Raw genomic sequence first — 13,793 nt, forward strand, 5'->3', positions numbered from 1 at the left:
TAGCATTGTTCTTCATTGCTGCATGCTTTCGTAGTGCAACCCTTGCATGTCTAGCCGCCCTTACGCCTATCTTAGGCGTAGGGGCGGCACCCCGCTTGATCATAGTTTGGTAGATCTGATCCGTTACGATTACTCCTTGTTCTGCAAGGATTAGTTTAGTATCTGCAATAGTTAGGCCTTACAAAGGGGGAGGATCCAGCGGCACGTAGGGTGTCGTTCGTTGGCCCTAAGCGGGATGTTCCGAGGATCAACCTCGTGTTGGTTTTTAGGCCTTGCTTAGGATCGGCTTACGATCACCGTGCGTGGCCGCGAGGCCCAACCTGGAGTAGGACGATCCGATTATGCGGTGAAAACCCCACATCGTCGTAGATCTCATTAGCTTTACCTTGATCAAGCAGGACCACCATATATTCGGACACCTCGTCGAATCATGGGTGGATCGGCTCTTTGAGCCGATTCACGGGATAACCCGAGAGCCGATCGAGGCTCGTATTTAACGTGTACGTGTGTGCCCCTGCAGGAAACTAAGCGAGGCATCATCCACACCTTCCCGACCAGGTATAGGTCGGGTGGCACGCCCTTGTGATAAACATCGGTGCGTGCGACCAGGAGGCTTTGCGGGCCGTCGCTCAGAGGGACTAGGGCCAGCCGCAGCCCTAGTTGTTCCCGGCTCTACGGTGTTGCCCGTCTCTACCCGCCGGTGGGTTTCTGACGTCAACACTATCACACTCACTTAGGTTCTTAGGGTTTATGATCATCACCTATTTGTAATGATCAAAGTTTTGGTCTCATAACAATTCATTAGTGAATTATGGTTCTCTCTCCAAGATCAAGTATAAGTCCATATACTTGAGTATACCTCTTTAGGTTGAGCTCTTATGAATAGGTAGGGTTCTCTAGAGTTTATGATCATTACCAAGTTGTAATGATCATAACGCTTACCTCTCTATAATTACTAGAAGAATAGGTTCTTGCTTACCATCAAGTATTAGCTAGGTCAAGTAGGGTTTGATACTTGACTTATATTTCTTGTATCATTGGTTAATATCACAAGTACCTCAATTGGCTAAGGTTGAAATAGTAATCTAGGTTCTATTCAATGTATAGAATAAGCATATGAATGATTCTCTCTTTTCTCTAGATTTAATGGTATGAGTTGGGAAACAATGTTTGAATGGTCAAGGTTTAATGAAGAATGAATATGAGTGTTCTTGATTTGGTTCAAGTATTGTAGTTGAAAAGATATACCATGTGACTCATGGTAGAAATGTTTATTAAGTAAAGACATGGAAAAGATAAGTATAGAATAGTTTCTTAATTAATTGAGTTCTTGGTTTTATAGTTGAATAATTATTCATATGTTGTTGTAAGGAATGTCATGTTGAGATCTTTTATAAGATCTTGTAGTTGACCCTTACTTAAGGTGTTGTTTGTTGTAAAACTAATTTCATTTGATCTAGCCCATAGATCAAATCATCTCTACCCAAAACAAGGTTTTAACAAAGATCACAGTGAAGTTTATAGTGCTTGACTTGATGATCTACTTCAATTCCATCAAGTCAAGTGAAACTTCGAGTCATCGTGGTAAGTTTTATTTGAAAGCGCGAAAATTCCCCGGATTTTCTATGCATGAATGCAATGCACACTTTGGTGTTCTCTCATTTTATAGCCTCTAAACCTGGGATATTACACCCTAGCTACCCTTCAATTGTCATCCTCACAGTACTCAGAAACACCGCTATCCAGCTGGAGGCAAGGGTTAGGCGGGATAAGAGACATGAGTCGAAAGAACTCTAGCTACCCATCATTTGGTATCCTCACACTACAACAAAAACACCAAAATCCAACTGGAGGAAGGGGTTTGTCGTCAGTCATCAAAGAAAATTTTGCTAACGGCTCCATGTTAATTAGAGCCACACTAGTAGGAAAAGGCTCATTAGTGGCGCACCAAAATTGGTATTCTATGGCGTATGAGTGGCGCGCCACAGAATACACACCATAAAAATTGGAATTCTGTGGCGCACTAGCTCATGCGCCACAAAAAGTGACATTTCTGTGGCACACCAGCGCTAGTGCGCCACAATGTTTTTTCAATTTTTTTAAAAATGGCTGCCAGATCTAGATCTAGGGCCACCGGAATTTCGCCGGATTTTTTTTAAGAATTTGCCAGATTTTTTTTAGAATTTGCCAGAGGGGTGGGTGTAGGAGGAGGAGGCCGTTCGTAGGTGGTATGTGGGTGGTTGGGTGGAAAAGGAGAAGGAGGAGGGAAGGAGGAGGAGGGGAGGAGGAGGATGATGAAGAGGAGGGGAGGAGGAGGAGGTTGCCGGAGGTGGGAAAGGAGGGGGTCGCCAGAGGAGGAGGATGTCACCGGAGGAGGAGGAGGTCACCGGATGTGGAGGAGGAGGAGAGGAGGGAGGAGAAGGAGAGAAGAAGAAGGAGAGAAGGGGAAGTAGATGAGGAGGAGAGGAGATGAGAGGAGAGGAGGAGAAGGAGAGAAGAAGTGGAGGAGGAGGGGAGGAGAAGTAGAGAAGGTGAAGTGGAGGAGAAGTGGAGAAGGAGTGGAGGAGGAGGAGAACAGAGAGAACCACCTGATTTCAAATTCTAGCCTAACAATTCTGTAGCACATGTGCTTTTGGTGCGCCACCGATCTTTTTTTTTGAATTTTTTATTTTTACAGGAAAATATCTTGGCTTTGCCGTAACTTTTTACTCTTTTCGAATTTGGCGATTCTATAAATTTCAGAGGCCGTTGAAATTGGATGTAGAATTTTCTCCTGATCTTTTTGATATATTATTGTTTTTTTGAGTTCTTGTTCTTATCCAATTAGAAATCCAGTTTAAAGATTTTCTCCACGTTCTTTGCAAAAAAGTTGAAATTCAAATTTATTAATCCTACAAATATTTTTTTAAGTTTCCATTATTTTATGTGATTTTTTTGAACACTAAAGAGGCGATCCGGGGGGGGGGTGCGTGGATGGTTGGAAAATTTTCTTACAGAAATGCTTCTTTCCATGGCACACCAAGCCCAATACGTCACATAATGTCTTATTCTTGTGGCGCACCAAACAAAATGCGCCAACATAATGTCTTATTTCTGTGGCGCACTAAGCAATATGCGCCATAGAAATAGTGCAACCAATTATTTGGGCTGGCTAGAGGTGGGGCCCATCATATTTCTGTGGCGCATTTGGGTGTGGTGCGCTACAAAAAAATGTTATTTACGTGGCGCACCTGTTTCGCCCGCGCCGCAGAAATAATTTCTATGGCGCATGTAAAACTGGTGCACCACAAAATGGCATGCCACAGAAATACATGATAATACACAACACTACCATATGAATTTTATGTAAACCCCTGTATGATCACTACCTATCATCATGTAATCTTTGTAGAAATAACAAAAGCAAACATCCTCACCAAAATTCACTAATCAAGCAATGACATAACACATCAAAACCTAAAATATAACTACTAATTTTCTAACACATGGAATGGTAACCAGCTAAACATCACTAAACATCGCTGATTAACAAAAATATCCCCTTTGTCTCCAAACATAAGGCATACAAGGTTAGGCAAAAGTAAAAAATTTTCTAAATTTGATCAAGTTTATACAAAAAATATGAACATCTAGAATACTAAATCAATATCGATAGATTCATCATAAAATGTTTTTTTAAAATATTACAGATGTTTGTATTTTTCTGTAAAATATTTGGTCAAACTTAGTAGGGATTGACTTTTGAATACACTTATATGCCTTATATTTTGAGATGGTGGGATAACCATAGGCTAAATATGATTACTTTGCAATCATTTCAAAAATACCAACATTTAACCATTGCTGGGTTAAGAATAAAATAGGGACATGTGAAAGGGGCAACTGCTTTTTGAACTTTTGCTCTCATCCATATATTATCAAGTACGCAAATTAAAACAAACTGAGCAAATAAAATGTTCAAAAGACATAATCGTTGAAAGTACCTGCACTGAGCTGAGCAGGAACATGGGTATAAATAAAACCCTTTTGAGAGTAATGGTCTAGGCAGCTTGATGTCAAATGTCAAAGAAGGACCAAGTTTGCACAGCAAACATAATCTACAAAATATTCGACAGCAGATAGAACATGACACAATCAGATATTTAGACACTGAAGACAACGACAATACCAAGTGCTTCGCTTTTATATGCTCTTATGCATGTAACCTACAACAATGAGTAAATGAAGAACAAATCTGCATGTTCACATGGAAATTTTACCAAGCATCCAACAAGCAAAAGGATGAGGGAGATAGGAACATATGACTATGAGATCAACATAGATTGAAGAAGGGAGAAGCTTCAGTAGTGAAATAAGATAATTAATCTTACTACACATGCTTTAGAAATTAGAAGCACATAGAATGTTCCATTGCAGTCGTGACTCTCAGTCTCAGTCGGTGACTAACCATGGAAACAACGATAATCCTGGATTATGTTCTGAATCACATTGAGCACTTGTACTACGTATATTAAATGGCAAACTGTATATTTCTAATGAGACAAATGCGTAAATTCAGAGTTTTGATCTCTCACCTCCTTGAATCTGATCTATGCAGTGTCATTGCCAATCTTCTAATAGATGAACAACTAAAAAACATGATAAAATGAATGGAATATTTGAAATTCAATGCAGTGTCAAATATTATGGAAAAAACATAAATGATCATACTGTATCAAAGAACCAAGATAGGGCTTCTCCTTTTTGAGAAGGGAGAAACACACAGGTATAATACTTGTTGCGACCACAGAAATACGTCTAGAAAAAAATTAGTCGGAGATGCACTGAAACATAGACAATGCTTTTTAGTCTACAGGGCAAAGAACTGTGTTAGGCTGGCCATAGTGGGTAGTATCATATAGTAGTATCATGTATATGATACTTTGTTATGATACTAGATCCATAATGCATAGTATCATAGACTAGTATCATAGTTTAGCTATATTAATTGATTTGTAGAATCCCAATACAAATTTGTGTACAAGATTTATTTGATACTAACTTTTCTCGTGATGTGCGCTATGATACAGTATCTACCTATGATACTCTAATCTCCTCTCTCATCCATAATTACCTGCCACATCAGCATTTTTGGTGGGGCTAGAATGCATGATACTAGCTATGATACTAGCACTATGGCTAGCCTTATAGACTTGTATCGGTAGCAGGAGGAAATTAGTATCGTAATTGCTAATTTTTTTTAAAAAAAGTTGATAAAAATTAATAAAGTTTTATTTTAAGAGATGTTAAACGTAGTATGGGCCGAAACCTAGGAAAAAACAGTAGATAAGGCTTTGGTCCAAGAATCGCCTTGGACATGGCGGTGGTGTGAATGGCGGCGGTGTCCTTGGACATGGCGAAGCCGCTCGGCGGCACCACCACCATGGCTGCGCACCAATCTCACCGCTGCGGGCAGCTGCCCACTAGCCCCGCCGCCTCCCCAACCATGACAACAAGAACGCGGCGGTTGTCGGCCCTATCGAAGCCGCCAAAACCACCGTCGCTGCCTCTCTTCCCGCGCCCAAAGCTCCCCATACCCACCACCTCCTCCATTGACGACCCCACCAACGGCAAGAAAGACAACAGCAAAGAACTATCGATGAATACAGTGCCCTCTCGGTCGTCCTCCGGCGCCGGCGACGTGCTCCGCCTGATGGACGTGCTCTGCGTCGCGCCCGACGAGGACGTCTACATCTCCCTCCTCAAGGACTCCGGCGACGCCGCCGAGGCGGCCGCTGTGCACGCGCACATCAAACGCGCTGCATCTCCCCTCCCCCTGCCGCTAGCAAACCGGCTGCTGCTCACTTACGCCAGCTGCGGCGACACAGTGGCCGCCCGCAAGGTGTTCGACGAAATGCCCATCAAGAACGGCATCACGTGGGCGACCATGGTGTCAGCCTACTCTGACGGGTGCTTCCATACCGAAGCAATACGGCTCTTCTCCCGCATGTCTCACCAAGAACACGAGCTCGCTGCTGACTTGCGCGGCCGTTCCATCGTGGCGGTGCTGCGGTCATGTGCTCGGTTGGGCGAACTAAGCTTCGGGGAGCAGGTGCATGCGCTCGCCATCAAAACAAAGAGGGTGTGCGGCGATACCGGCAGTTCGCTGCTGCAGTTGTACTGCGAGAGTAACCGGCTCGACAGTGCACGGCAAGTGCTTGAGACGATGAGGTGTTCTTCATCCCAGCTGGAGCCGGTGCCCGAGGCAGCCTGGACGAGCTTCATGACAGCTTGCCACAGAGACGGCTTGCTGGATGAGGCCTTCCGCGTCTTCAGGGACATGGTGTCCTCCGGTGATGCCAGGAGCGGTTTCTCCCTCTCGACCATCCTCGCGGTGTGCGCGGGATCCGAGAAGCACGGGTGCTTCGGACAGCAGGTGCACGCCGACGCCATCAAGCATGGCGTGGAAACGAACCAATTCGTCGTTTCTGGGTTGGTCCACATGTATGCCAACCATGGGAGGCTTGCCGATGCAGCAAAGGCGTTCGAGGCAGTCGGCGGCAAGCCTGATGCGGTGTGCTGGAACGCCATGGCCATGGGGTATGCCCGCGGCGGATGGTATAGAGAGGCTGCCAGAATGGTATACCAGATGAAAGCTGCTGGAATTGATCCTCCTGGAGTAAATGTGGTCAGGATGGCCTGCTCCAGATGAGCTGAAGAATGAGATCCTTGGCTGCACATCTAAGGTGTGATCTCTGTTAAAAAGGGTATCCCTTATAGAAGACCTGTGGCCTTACGTTCTTTTTAATTTTTAAAGAGATATGTATAAACTAGTAGTGTTATCAGCATAATCTCCACAAACCACCAATTAGCATTTAGTTAGCTCTTTGCATTATTTGTCTGTATATAATGTAACTTCTACTTCACAAAAGTATGTTTTGGCATTTCGTTAATCCAACCATTGAAACGATAATCAGTTGCTCTTTACATAGTGCTGATAGGGTCAAACACCAAAGCCTTTCGCTTTGTTTGTGTTAACTGTCCTCTCTATGATGACAGAGATTGGGGGAATAAGTTCACAAATCATGTGCAGTAGGCACCTGCACATTTAGCTGACACCTTCAGTTGAACTGTTACCTAGCATACATTTCCCAAAAACATGAACATGCCCTGTTGAATGGCGAAATGTGAAGAAGAACCAAAGTAATGCATGATACATTTCTACATTGGATTCCAGGACAAACCCTTGCAATACCCATTTATATCCCAACGAATATACATCACCGTACAAGACAACATGCAGATGAATATACCTCACCATGCAAGACTTGATCATTCTTTTCTTAGATCAGGAATTGCAGGAACCTTAGAAGGGTGATCAGACAAGTCCACATTGAGCAAGTTAAAAAGGATGTATTGTTTGGCAGAGGCAATGGTTTCGTCCACAACTTGAGAGGGCATGGTTTAAAATTACAGTACATACCTTTCCTGTAATAAAGAACGCCTAAAGTTCTTACTCATACGGATCTACTTCATCATGCCTAAAGTTCCGTGAATTGGAACTGAATCCAAGCATGATCGGGGAGCATTCTAACCAAGTTATAGACAATCACAAGTTCCTTTCCTGCTGCAAAGTAGCGCATACTTTTAAGTGATGTCAGGAGCCTATTTTGCTCCAAGTGCATCTCTTATAGTGTTTTTTTGTGTGTTGGTTTCTTGCTTTTTTGCTCTGAAATGTAAGTTGATTTTCGTGGCTGTTAAATTGATTTTTAGGCAAGAGATTATACGATTATGCTTTTGAATCGGCTTGAGATGATTGTTTGTTTATGATCTAAATATTTGAAAATGTGACTGAACTTACAAAATGAGACTCCACCTACTGTATATAGCAATTCGTATTGCCAGCCGTCTACCACTGGGACAAACAAACTTACATCTAACTGAACTGATGCAGAGTGGCCTGATAACTTTGATCACATGTCATGGAAGAACTTGTAGGTCTTGATGTCGAGCACAATTGCTCTGATGGCGCCGATGCATGCCAGAGCTCCAACGACACAGAAAAATACGGTGACGGTGGATCCAAGGGCCTTGATAGCTTGCCGCAGCCCCGGGTTTTTTGGCATGTTCCCAACCTTCAGAAACGCCAAGGCTGGCAGCACAAAGTCCAGAGGGGTGAATCCAACCGCTCCACAAACTGATACAAAGTCCCCAAAGAAAGGCATCACCGCTGCAACGAGGGTGATCGCCGCCATGTACACAGAGGTATACATCAGCCGCCACACCCATGCTTTGCGCCTCGTGTTCTTCGCCTGAATGCGCTCTTCAAAGTATGCATATGTTGGCCTGCAGTATATCTTTGGGAAGAAGCACAGTCAGTTACTGGGTTGCTACCGAGAAATTACTGGTGGAATTTAGAGGTTTGCCAAGTTACCTGAAAGCAACCTGTGATCTGAATCACTGCAAATAAGTTTGCCATTACAATTGCCCATGCTGGAGCAGTCAGGGAGGACAGGATGTATGGTTGGACTTCAGATCCGAAAGACCAATAGCCGCTGAACGCCAGTGTCCAGTAGGACATGATGATCAGCATGTACGCCGTAGAGACTCCCTTGTACATGTTCCTCCTGACCGGTTCTCGGATAGTGCTCTGTGAATGATTTCAGCCAATTTAATTTACAGCAGAATTGCTGGTGTGCTAACAAGTCAATATGAAACGTCTGATGACGGACACCTGAATTTCTGGCAGCATCGCATCACCAAATGAGAACGCTATTGTACCCAGTGCATTGAAACCTCTGAAGATCTTAGTTGCGGTGGTTCCTTGCAGGCTGTAGCCAACTTCCTTCCGGTCAATCCGATGTCCTGCAGAAGAACATGGTTTCCATATCCTCAGGAATTTCTGAACCTGATGCAAAATTATTATTTGCTGATTTTTTACCATCATATAGTGTGACGCTAATGGCTGTCATGGCAAATCCAATGGTGCTAGCGGTGCAGGTAGCATTCACCCACCGCAGCGAATGTATGTCTGGAAGCTGGGAGAGGAACATCTCAAATGCGCCAAAAAGAAGGATGAAGTGTTGCAGCGTGACCGCGGCGCCATCTTCACTGGTGTAGTAGTGCTTGTAGACAGCCTTGAGGCTGCTGCCAGCAGCAATCTGGATTGCGACGTTGTTGCCAATTGACGCCACTTGCTGGAAGAATGACACGTACCAGTAGCCCCAGGGACCTTCAACAAAGTACAGCTTCTTGTCATCACTCAAGGTAAATCTTTCATAGACTTTTGGGATGTTAACGATCACTTGGTCGATTTCATAGGTGTGAGAAATTACTACTAAATACATAAACAAGAACTATTTTCACATACAGTATTGTCACATGGAGAACTATTCTCTTCTAGGCAATGGAAGAAGAGAGGGAGAACTATCTGAATCTGATGGGAGAAAAACTGTACCCACCAAAGATGCTCTTTGCAAGCAGCCGGTAGCTGGTGTGCTTCTCTCCGTTCCACTGCCACAGAGAGGCAACAATCAAGCTAGAACACCAGGTAACTAGTGTCCCTATGACCAAGCTGCAAACACCTGTAGGTAGAAAAAATAACCGCTAATCACTGGATCACAACAGAATCAAATAATATACACTATATTAATTGTAGACAGTATGACCCTGCTAACCGAGAGGCCAGCCAAGGGATGCAAGAGCAAAGGGCAACGGAGCATAGGCCGCCGGTGTGGCGATCGTCGTTGCCACATGGAATGCAGCGTGCCTCCAGGTGCCTTTCCCTCCCTCGGCGGTGCCGGAGATTGCCTCCCTGTCCACGCTGTCTGCTTCTCCGGCCAGGTCCTCCTGGGCACCACCTCTCGTCTGTGACATGTCCAGTGCCACCTCTCTTCACAGGACTTCAGTAAGAAATATGAGAGAGCAAGCGATCCACTACCTTATGTCACAGGTCTTCTTATCATGTTGACCAAGACACTCTCTTCTGAGGAAAGCTGAGTGAGATGGGCGGCTCATATAGGAGTACCGTGGAAATAGAATACATGCTTTTGTATGAAAAAAAATCAAAAGCCAACCGGTTCTTTTCCCCAAAAATCTTGTTTTGTGAGGAAAGTTGTTATATGACTAAGACTAGACCAAGAAAAAATTATTGCAACATTTTAGTGTAATTGGGCCAATGAACCCCTGCCTTTTTAGGTTTTTATCTTGTGAACGATGTCACTATGTTTAAAATCAATATCTTGCGGGAGATTGAAGAACACAACATACATCTTAAAGAGTTGAGCTTGGTGCACCAGGGCAGGCAGATCATAGCTAGGACTGTTCTCTTGGCTTTGCCCCTCCTTTTCGAAAAATAAAAGCGAGGAATGTCCAGCTCTAGACAGTGGATGCTATACTATTTGGTTATTGGAACCTCCAGATGTATCCATTGTAAACACTGCTGTGATTTATTAACAAGGCATTCCACTTGCCTAATCAGTCATAATGGCCTTTCCTACAAATAAATTTATTTACTACGCTACTTGGTTATTGGAACCTCCAGATGTGTCCATTGTATCACTGCTGTGATTAATTAACATCCCACTTGCCTAGCCAGTCATGATGGCCTTCTCTAAAAAAACATAAATTTATTTAATAAGTTCTTAATGATAGATTTTGGTCAGCTTTTCCTTATTACTCCTACTGTTTGGCTGTCTGACCACGCGTGTTGGGAACAGATATGTTCCTACTAGCCATTTATATGCCTTAATGGTAAGTGGTGGCCCATATATAATTTGCTTGGTCAATTGTAGGAGAATTTTCCAATGCGGCTTACAAAGTCCAACATCGTGAAAAAAACTAATTAACATGGCAACTTGGGCACTAATTAGAGCAATTCTAATAGTATAGCCAACTGTTGGCTATAACAAGATGTCATATCATTTGTAGTCATTATATAGCTAACATGTATAATAGTTGGCTATAAGAATGTAGTACTTTACTAATATATGGCCCACCTTTCACTCTCACAAGGTGCCTAGGAGCACGTGCAAGAGCTGGCTATTGCATAGTAGCCCACCTCCCTTCTCTCTCCTCTTCTCTCTCCTCCAACTCATCTAAAATATATTATTTAATGTCTTATAGTCAGCTGACTGGACTCTATTGTACTTGCTCTTAGCCTCCAAACTTGAAATTAGCAACAATAAACTAATTAAACTTGGCAACTAGGACCTACTTAATATGGCAACTAGGCACAATTGAACCTTGCACCTAGACACTATAGACCCTTTGTGATTTTCAATGGTATATGGGTTGCATCCTTTCTGTGTTATCCTTAGGTCCTTAGCTTCTTCTGTTTATTGTCCTCTGGTGATAGATCTTAACTGTCGCAAATGATGTGGTGTTTTCCTGACAAGGAAGAAGAGGGAGCAAGTAGCAGAAGCTGATGTTTAGAGCCCAAGCAACTACAGAACGATGGATCACATGCTTGGGCCAACAAGGCTCATCAATGTGCTTGCTTACATGGGCCGAGACAGAGGAGAGACGGCCGCACGTGCCCGCGAAAGTGGTTGCCTCACTGGAACGCGTGGTCCCTATCCTGCAATACAACTTATCCGACATGATCGTTGACTGTTGAGTATATTAGGTTGCGGATCTGAAATAGTATTAGCATTGGGTTTTTTTTTTCCTGCATGCATGTTTTCTCTGAGGGAAAATTAGGTACCTTTGTCAGCACAATCTCTGATCGATGAAGTGAAGATGAGTCTGGAACTCTGGATGTGCTTTGCTGTGATCATGGTTTGCACACGGAGATAGCTGACATGTTATCAACTTATCAATCTTCAGCTGTACACAGCTTGCCTCCTTGCCCAGTAGCTCTCCAAGCAACCTGCTCAGCCATACACCCTTGACAAGCTGCAGGGGTTGCAACCATACACTTTGAGGCGATGCAGGTGTTTGACTTCCTGCGGAAAAAAAACATTGTCATGTGGAATGCGAGCTTCAGGACCACCCAAATGTTTCAGTATGTGTCAGGGGTTGAGGCTTGGACTTGAGGATGATGAGTTTACGTTTGTTAATGTTTGGTGTGTCTGTCTACTTGGTTCCCATTGCTCGGGAAAGCAGGTGCACTGTGGTGACAATCAAGAATTGCATGGCCGAAAGCTTATTTGTTGCTAATGCAGCATTCAATCTGATTCCTTACAAGGACAGCGTATCATAGAATGCCCTTATAACTGGACTTGGGCATAATGAAGAGGCGGAAGAAACAATCCTTATGCTCGAAGAGATTAATCACCAGACTAGGTAATCTTTTGCTACTGTAATTAATGCATGTTCGAACATTCGAGCTACTTGGACAGAAAAGGAAATCCACTGCCCCATGAAGTATAGTATCCATATAGACGAGGTGTCTCTGTTTGAAGCATGGAGATGTAGAATCTTGTAAGAAGGTTTTGGCACAGGTAGATGCAAGTAGTATAGTCCCAAGAAATGCTCTAATTGCTGGCCTTGTGCAGAACACAAGAGAATATGAAGCTATAGAGTTATTTCAGCAGGTTCTTAGAGATGGTTTAAGGCTGTCCATATTTACACTTTCAAGCATTCGTTCTGGTTGCACTGGACTCTTCTGTTCAGTTGTTGGCAAACAAGTTCACTGCTACACACTGAAGTCTGGTCTTCTAAATGATTATACTTCTGTTAGGATTTCAATGGTCGGAATATATTTGAAGTCCATAATGCCGTAGGATGCCAACAAACTCTTGATAGAGATGCCAGATCACAAAAAATCTGCTCGAATGGACATCATTTCACGGTATGCCCAAAATGGTTACAGTTATCAGTCATTCCTGTCCTTTTGGAGAATGCACAGTTATGATATTCATTGAGATGAAGCCACATTTGCAAGTATTCTCAAAGCTTGTCCATGATGACAGCTCTTAGCGATGGCAAAGAGATTCCTCCAGTCAATGTACTACGAACTGTCTTAAAACTTCGAGCTTTTCCTCGGATGATTAAACTTTTGACATGTTTGAAGCGGACAATCACTGATAATTCTTCCAGTATCCAGAAACTCTCAAGTATCTCTCAAGCACAGAGCAGAAGCTCAACAAAATCTACTTTAAGCCAGGTTCATATGTTAATCAACTCCCTTCTGTGTGGCGGCGTAGGGCCACATGGTAGTGTTTTATCCCTGGGTTAAGGTGTGACGAGTGCCACACTACCACTGATGTAATAAATAGCAAAGTTTGAGAGTGTATTGGCACTAAGAAACTGTTAGGGCAATATGCTTGTTGTATTACCAGGGGGCCAAATGCCACAATATATAGTACATGTACAGGTGCACATATGCAGAAAGCCCCCTAACATATGGGGAAACTACAATATACAGATATATACATCTAACACCCCCCCCTCAAACTCATGGTGGATCCACAACACTGAGTTTGGTGAGTAAGAAATCATGCTGCGCTCGAGTCTGTGCCTTCGTAAAGAAATCCGCCAACTGCTCTGAAGGCACATAATGAACCGCAACAACATCATCCTGTACCTGTGCACGCGTGTAAAAAGCATCAACACCGATATGCTTGGTCAGCTCATGCTTGACCGGATCACGTGCAATACTGATTGCACCTGTACTGTCAGACAAAAGTGGAGTGGGTGTCGTAACAGAGACCCCAAAATCTGCAAGCAACCACCGTAACCAAGTCACCTCAGCAATCAACAAAGCCATAGCCCGCAACTCAGCCTCAACACTCGAACGGGAAACTGCGACCTGTTTCTTCGTCTTCCAAGCAACAAGCGAACCACCAAGAAACACACGAGTAAGCGAAAGC

The 13,793-nt window shown here is 43.6% G+C and overlaps 2 protein-coding genes across 2 annotated transcripts; one reads left to right on the forward strand and one right to left on the reverse strand.

The window, feature by feature from the left end:
- Positions 1–5,484: 5,484 nt before the first annotated feature.
- LOC124706287 (pentatricopeptide repeat-containing protein At1g31790-like) lies at positions 5,485–6,910 on the forward strand. The gene has a single exon (XM_047237940.1). It carries the CDS (start codon positions 5,486–5,488, stop codon positions 6,689–6,691), a length of 1,206 nt encoding a protein of 401 aa, XP_047093896.1. The 5' UTR covers position 5,485; the 3' UTR covers positions 6,692–6,910.
- A 1,042-nt stretch (positions 6,911–7,952) lies between these two features.
- LOC124646852 (GABA transporter 1-like) lies at positions 7,953–9,855 on the reverse strand. The gene is made up of 6 exons (XM_047186898.1): positions 9,657–9,855; positions 9,441–9,563; positions 8,921–9,211; positions 8,714–8,844; positions 8,414–8,629; positions 7,953–8,336 (listed from the first exon to the last, which is right to left on the reverse strand). Exons 1-6 carry the CDS (start codon positions 9,853–9,855, stop codon positions 7,953–7,955), a joined length of 1,344 nt encoding a protein of 447 aa, XP_047042854.1.
- Positions 9,856–13,793: the final 3,938 nt, after the last annotated feature.

This window comes from Lolium rigidum, chromosome 4, assembly GCF_022539505.1.
Source record: "Lolium rigidum isolate FL_2022 chromosome 4, APGP_CSIRO_Lrig_0.1, whole genome shotgun sequence".
Taxonomy (NCBI): domain Eukaryota; kingdom Viridiplantae; phylum Streptophyta; class Magnoliopsida; order Poales; family Poaceae; genus Lolium; species Lolium rigidum.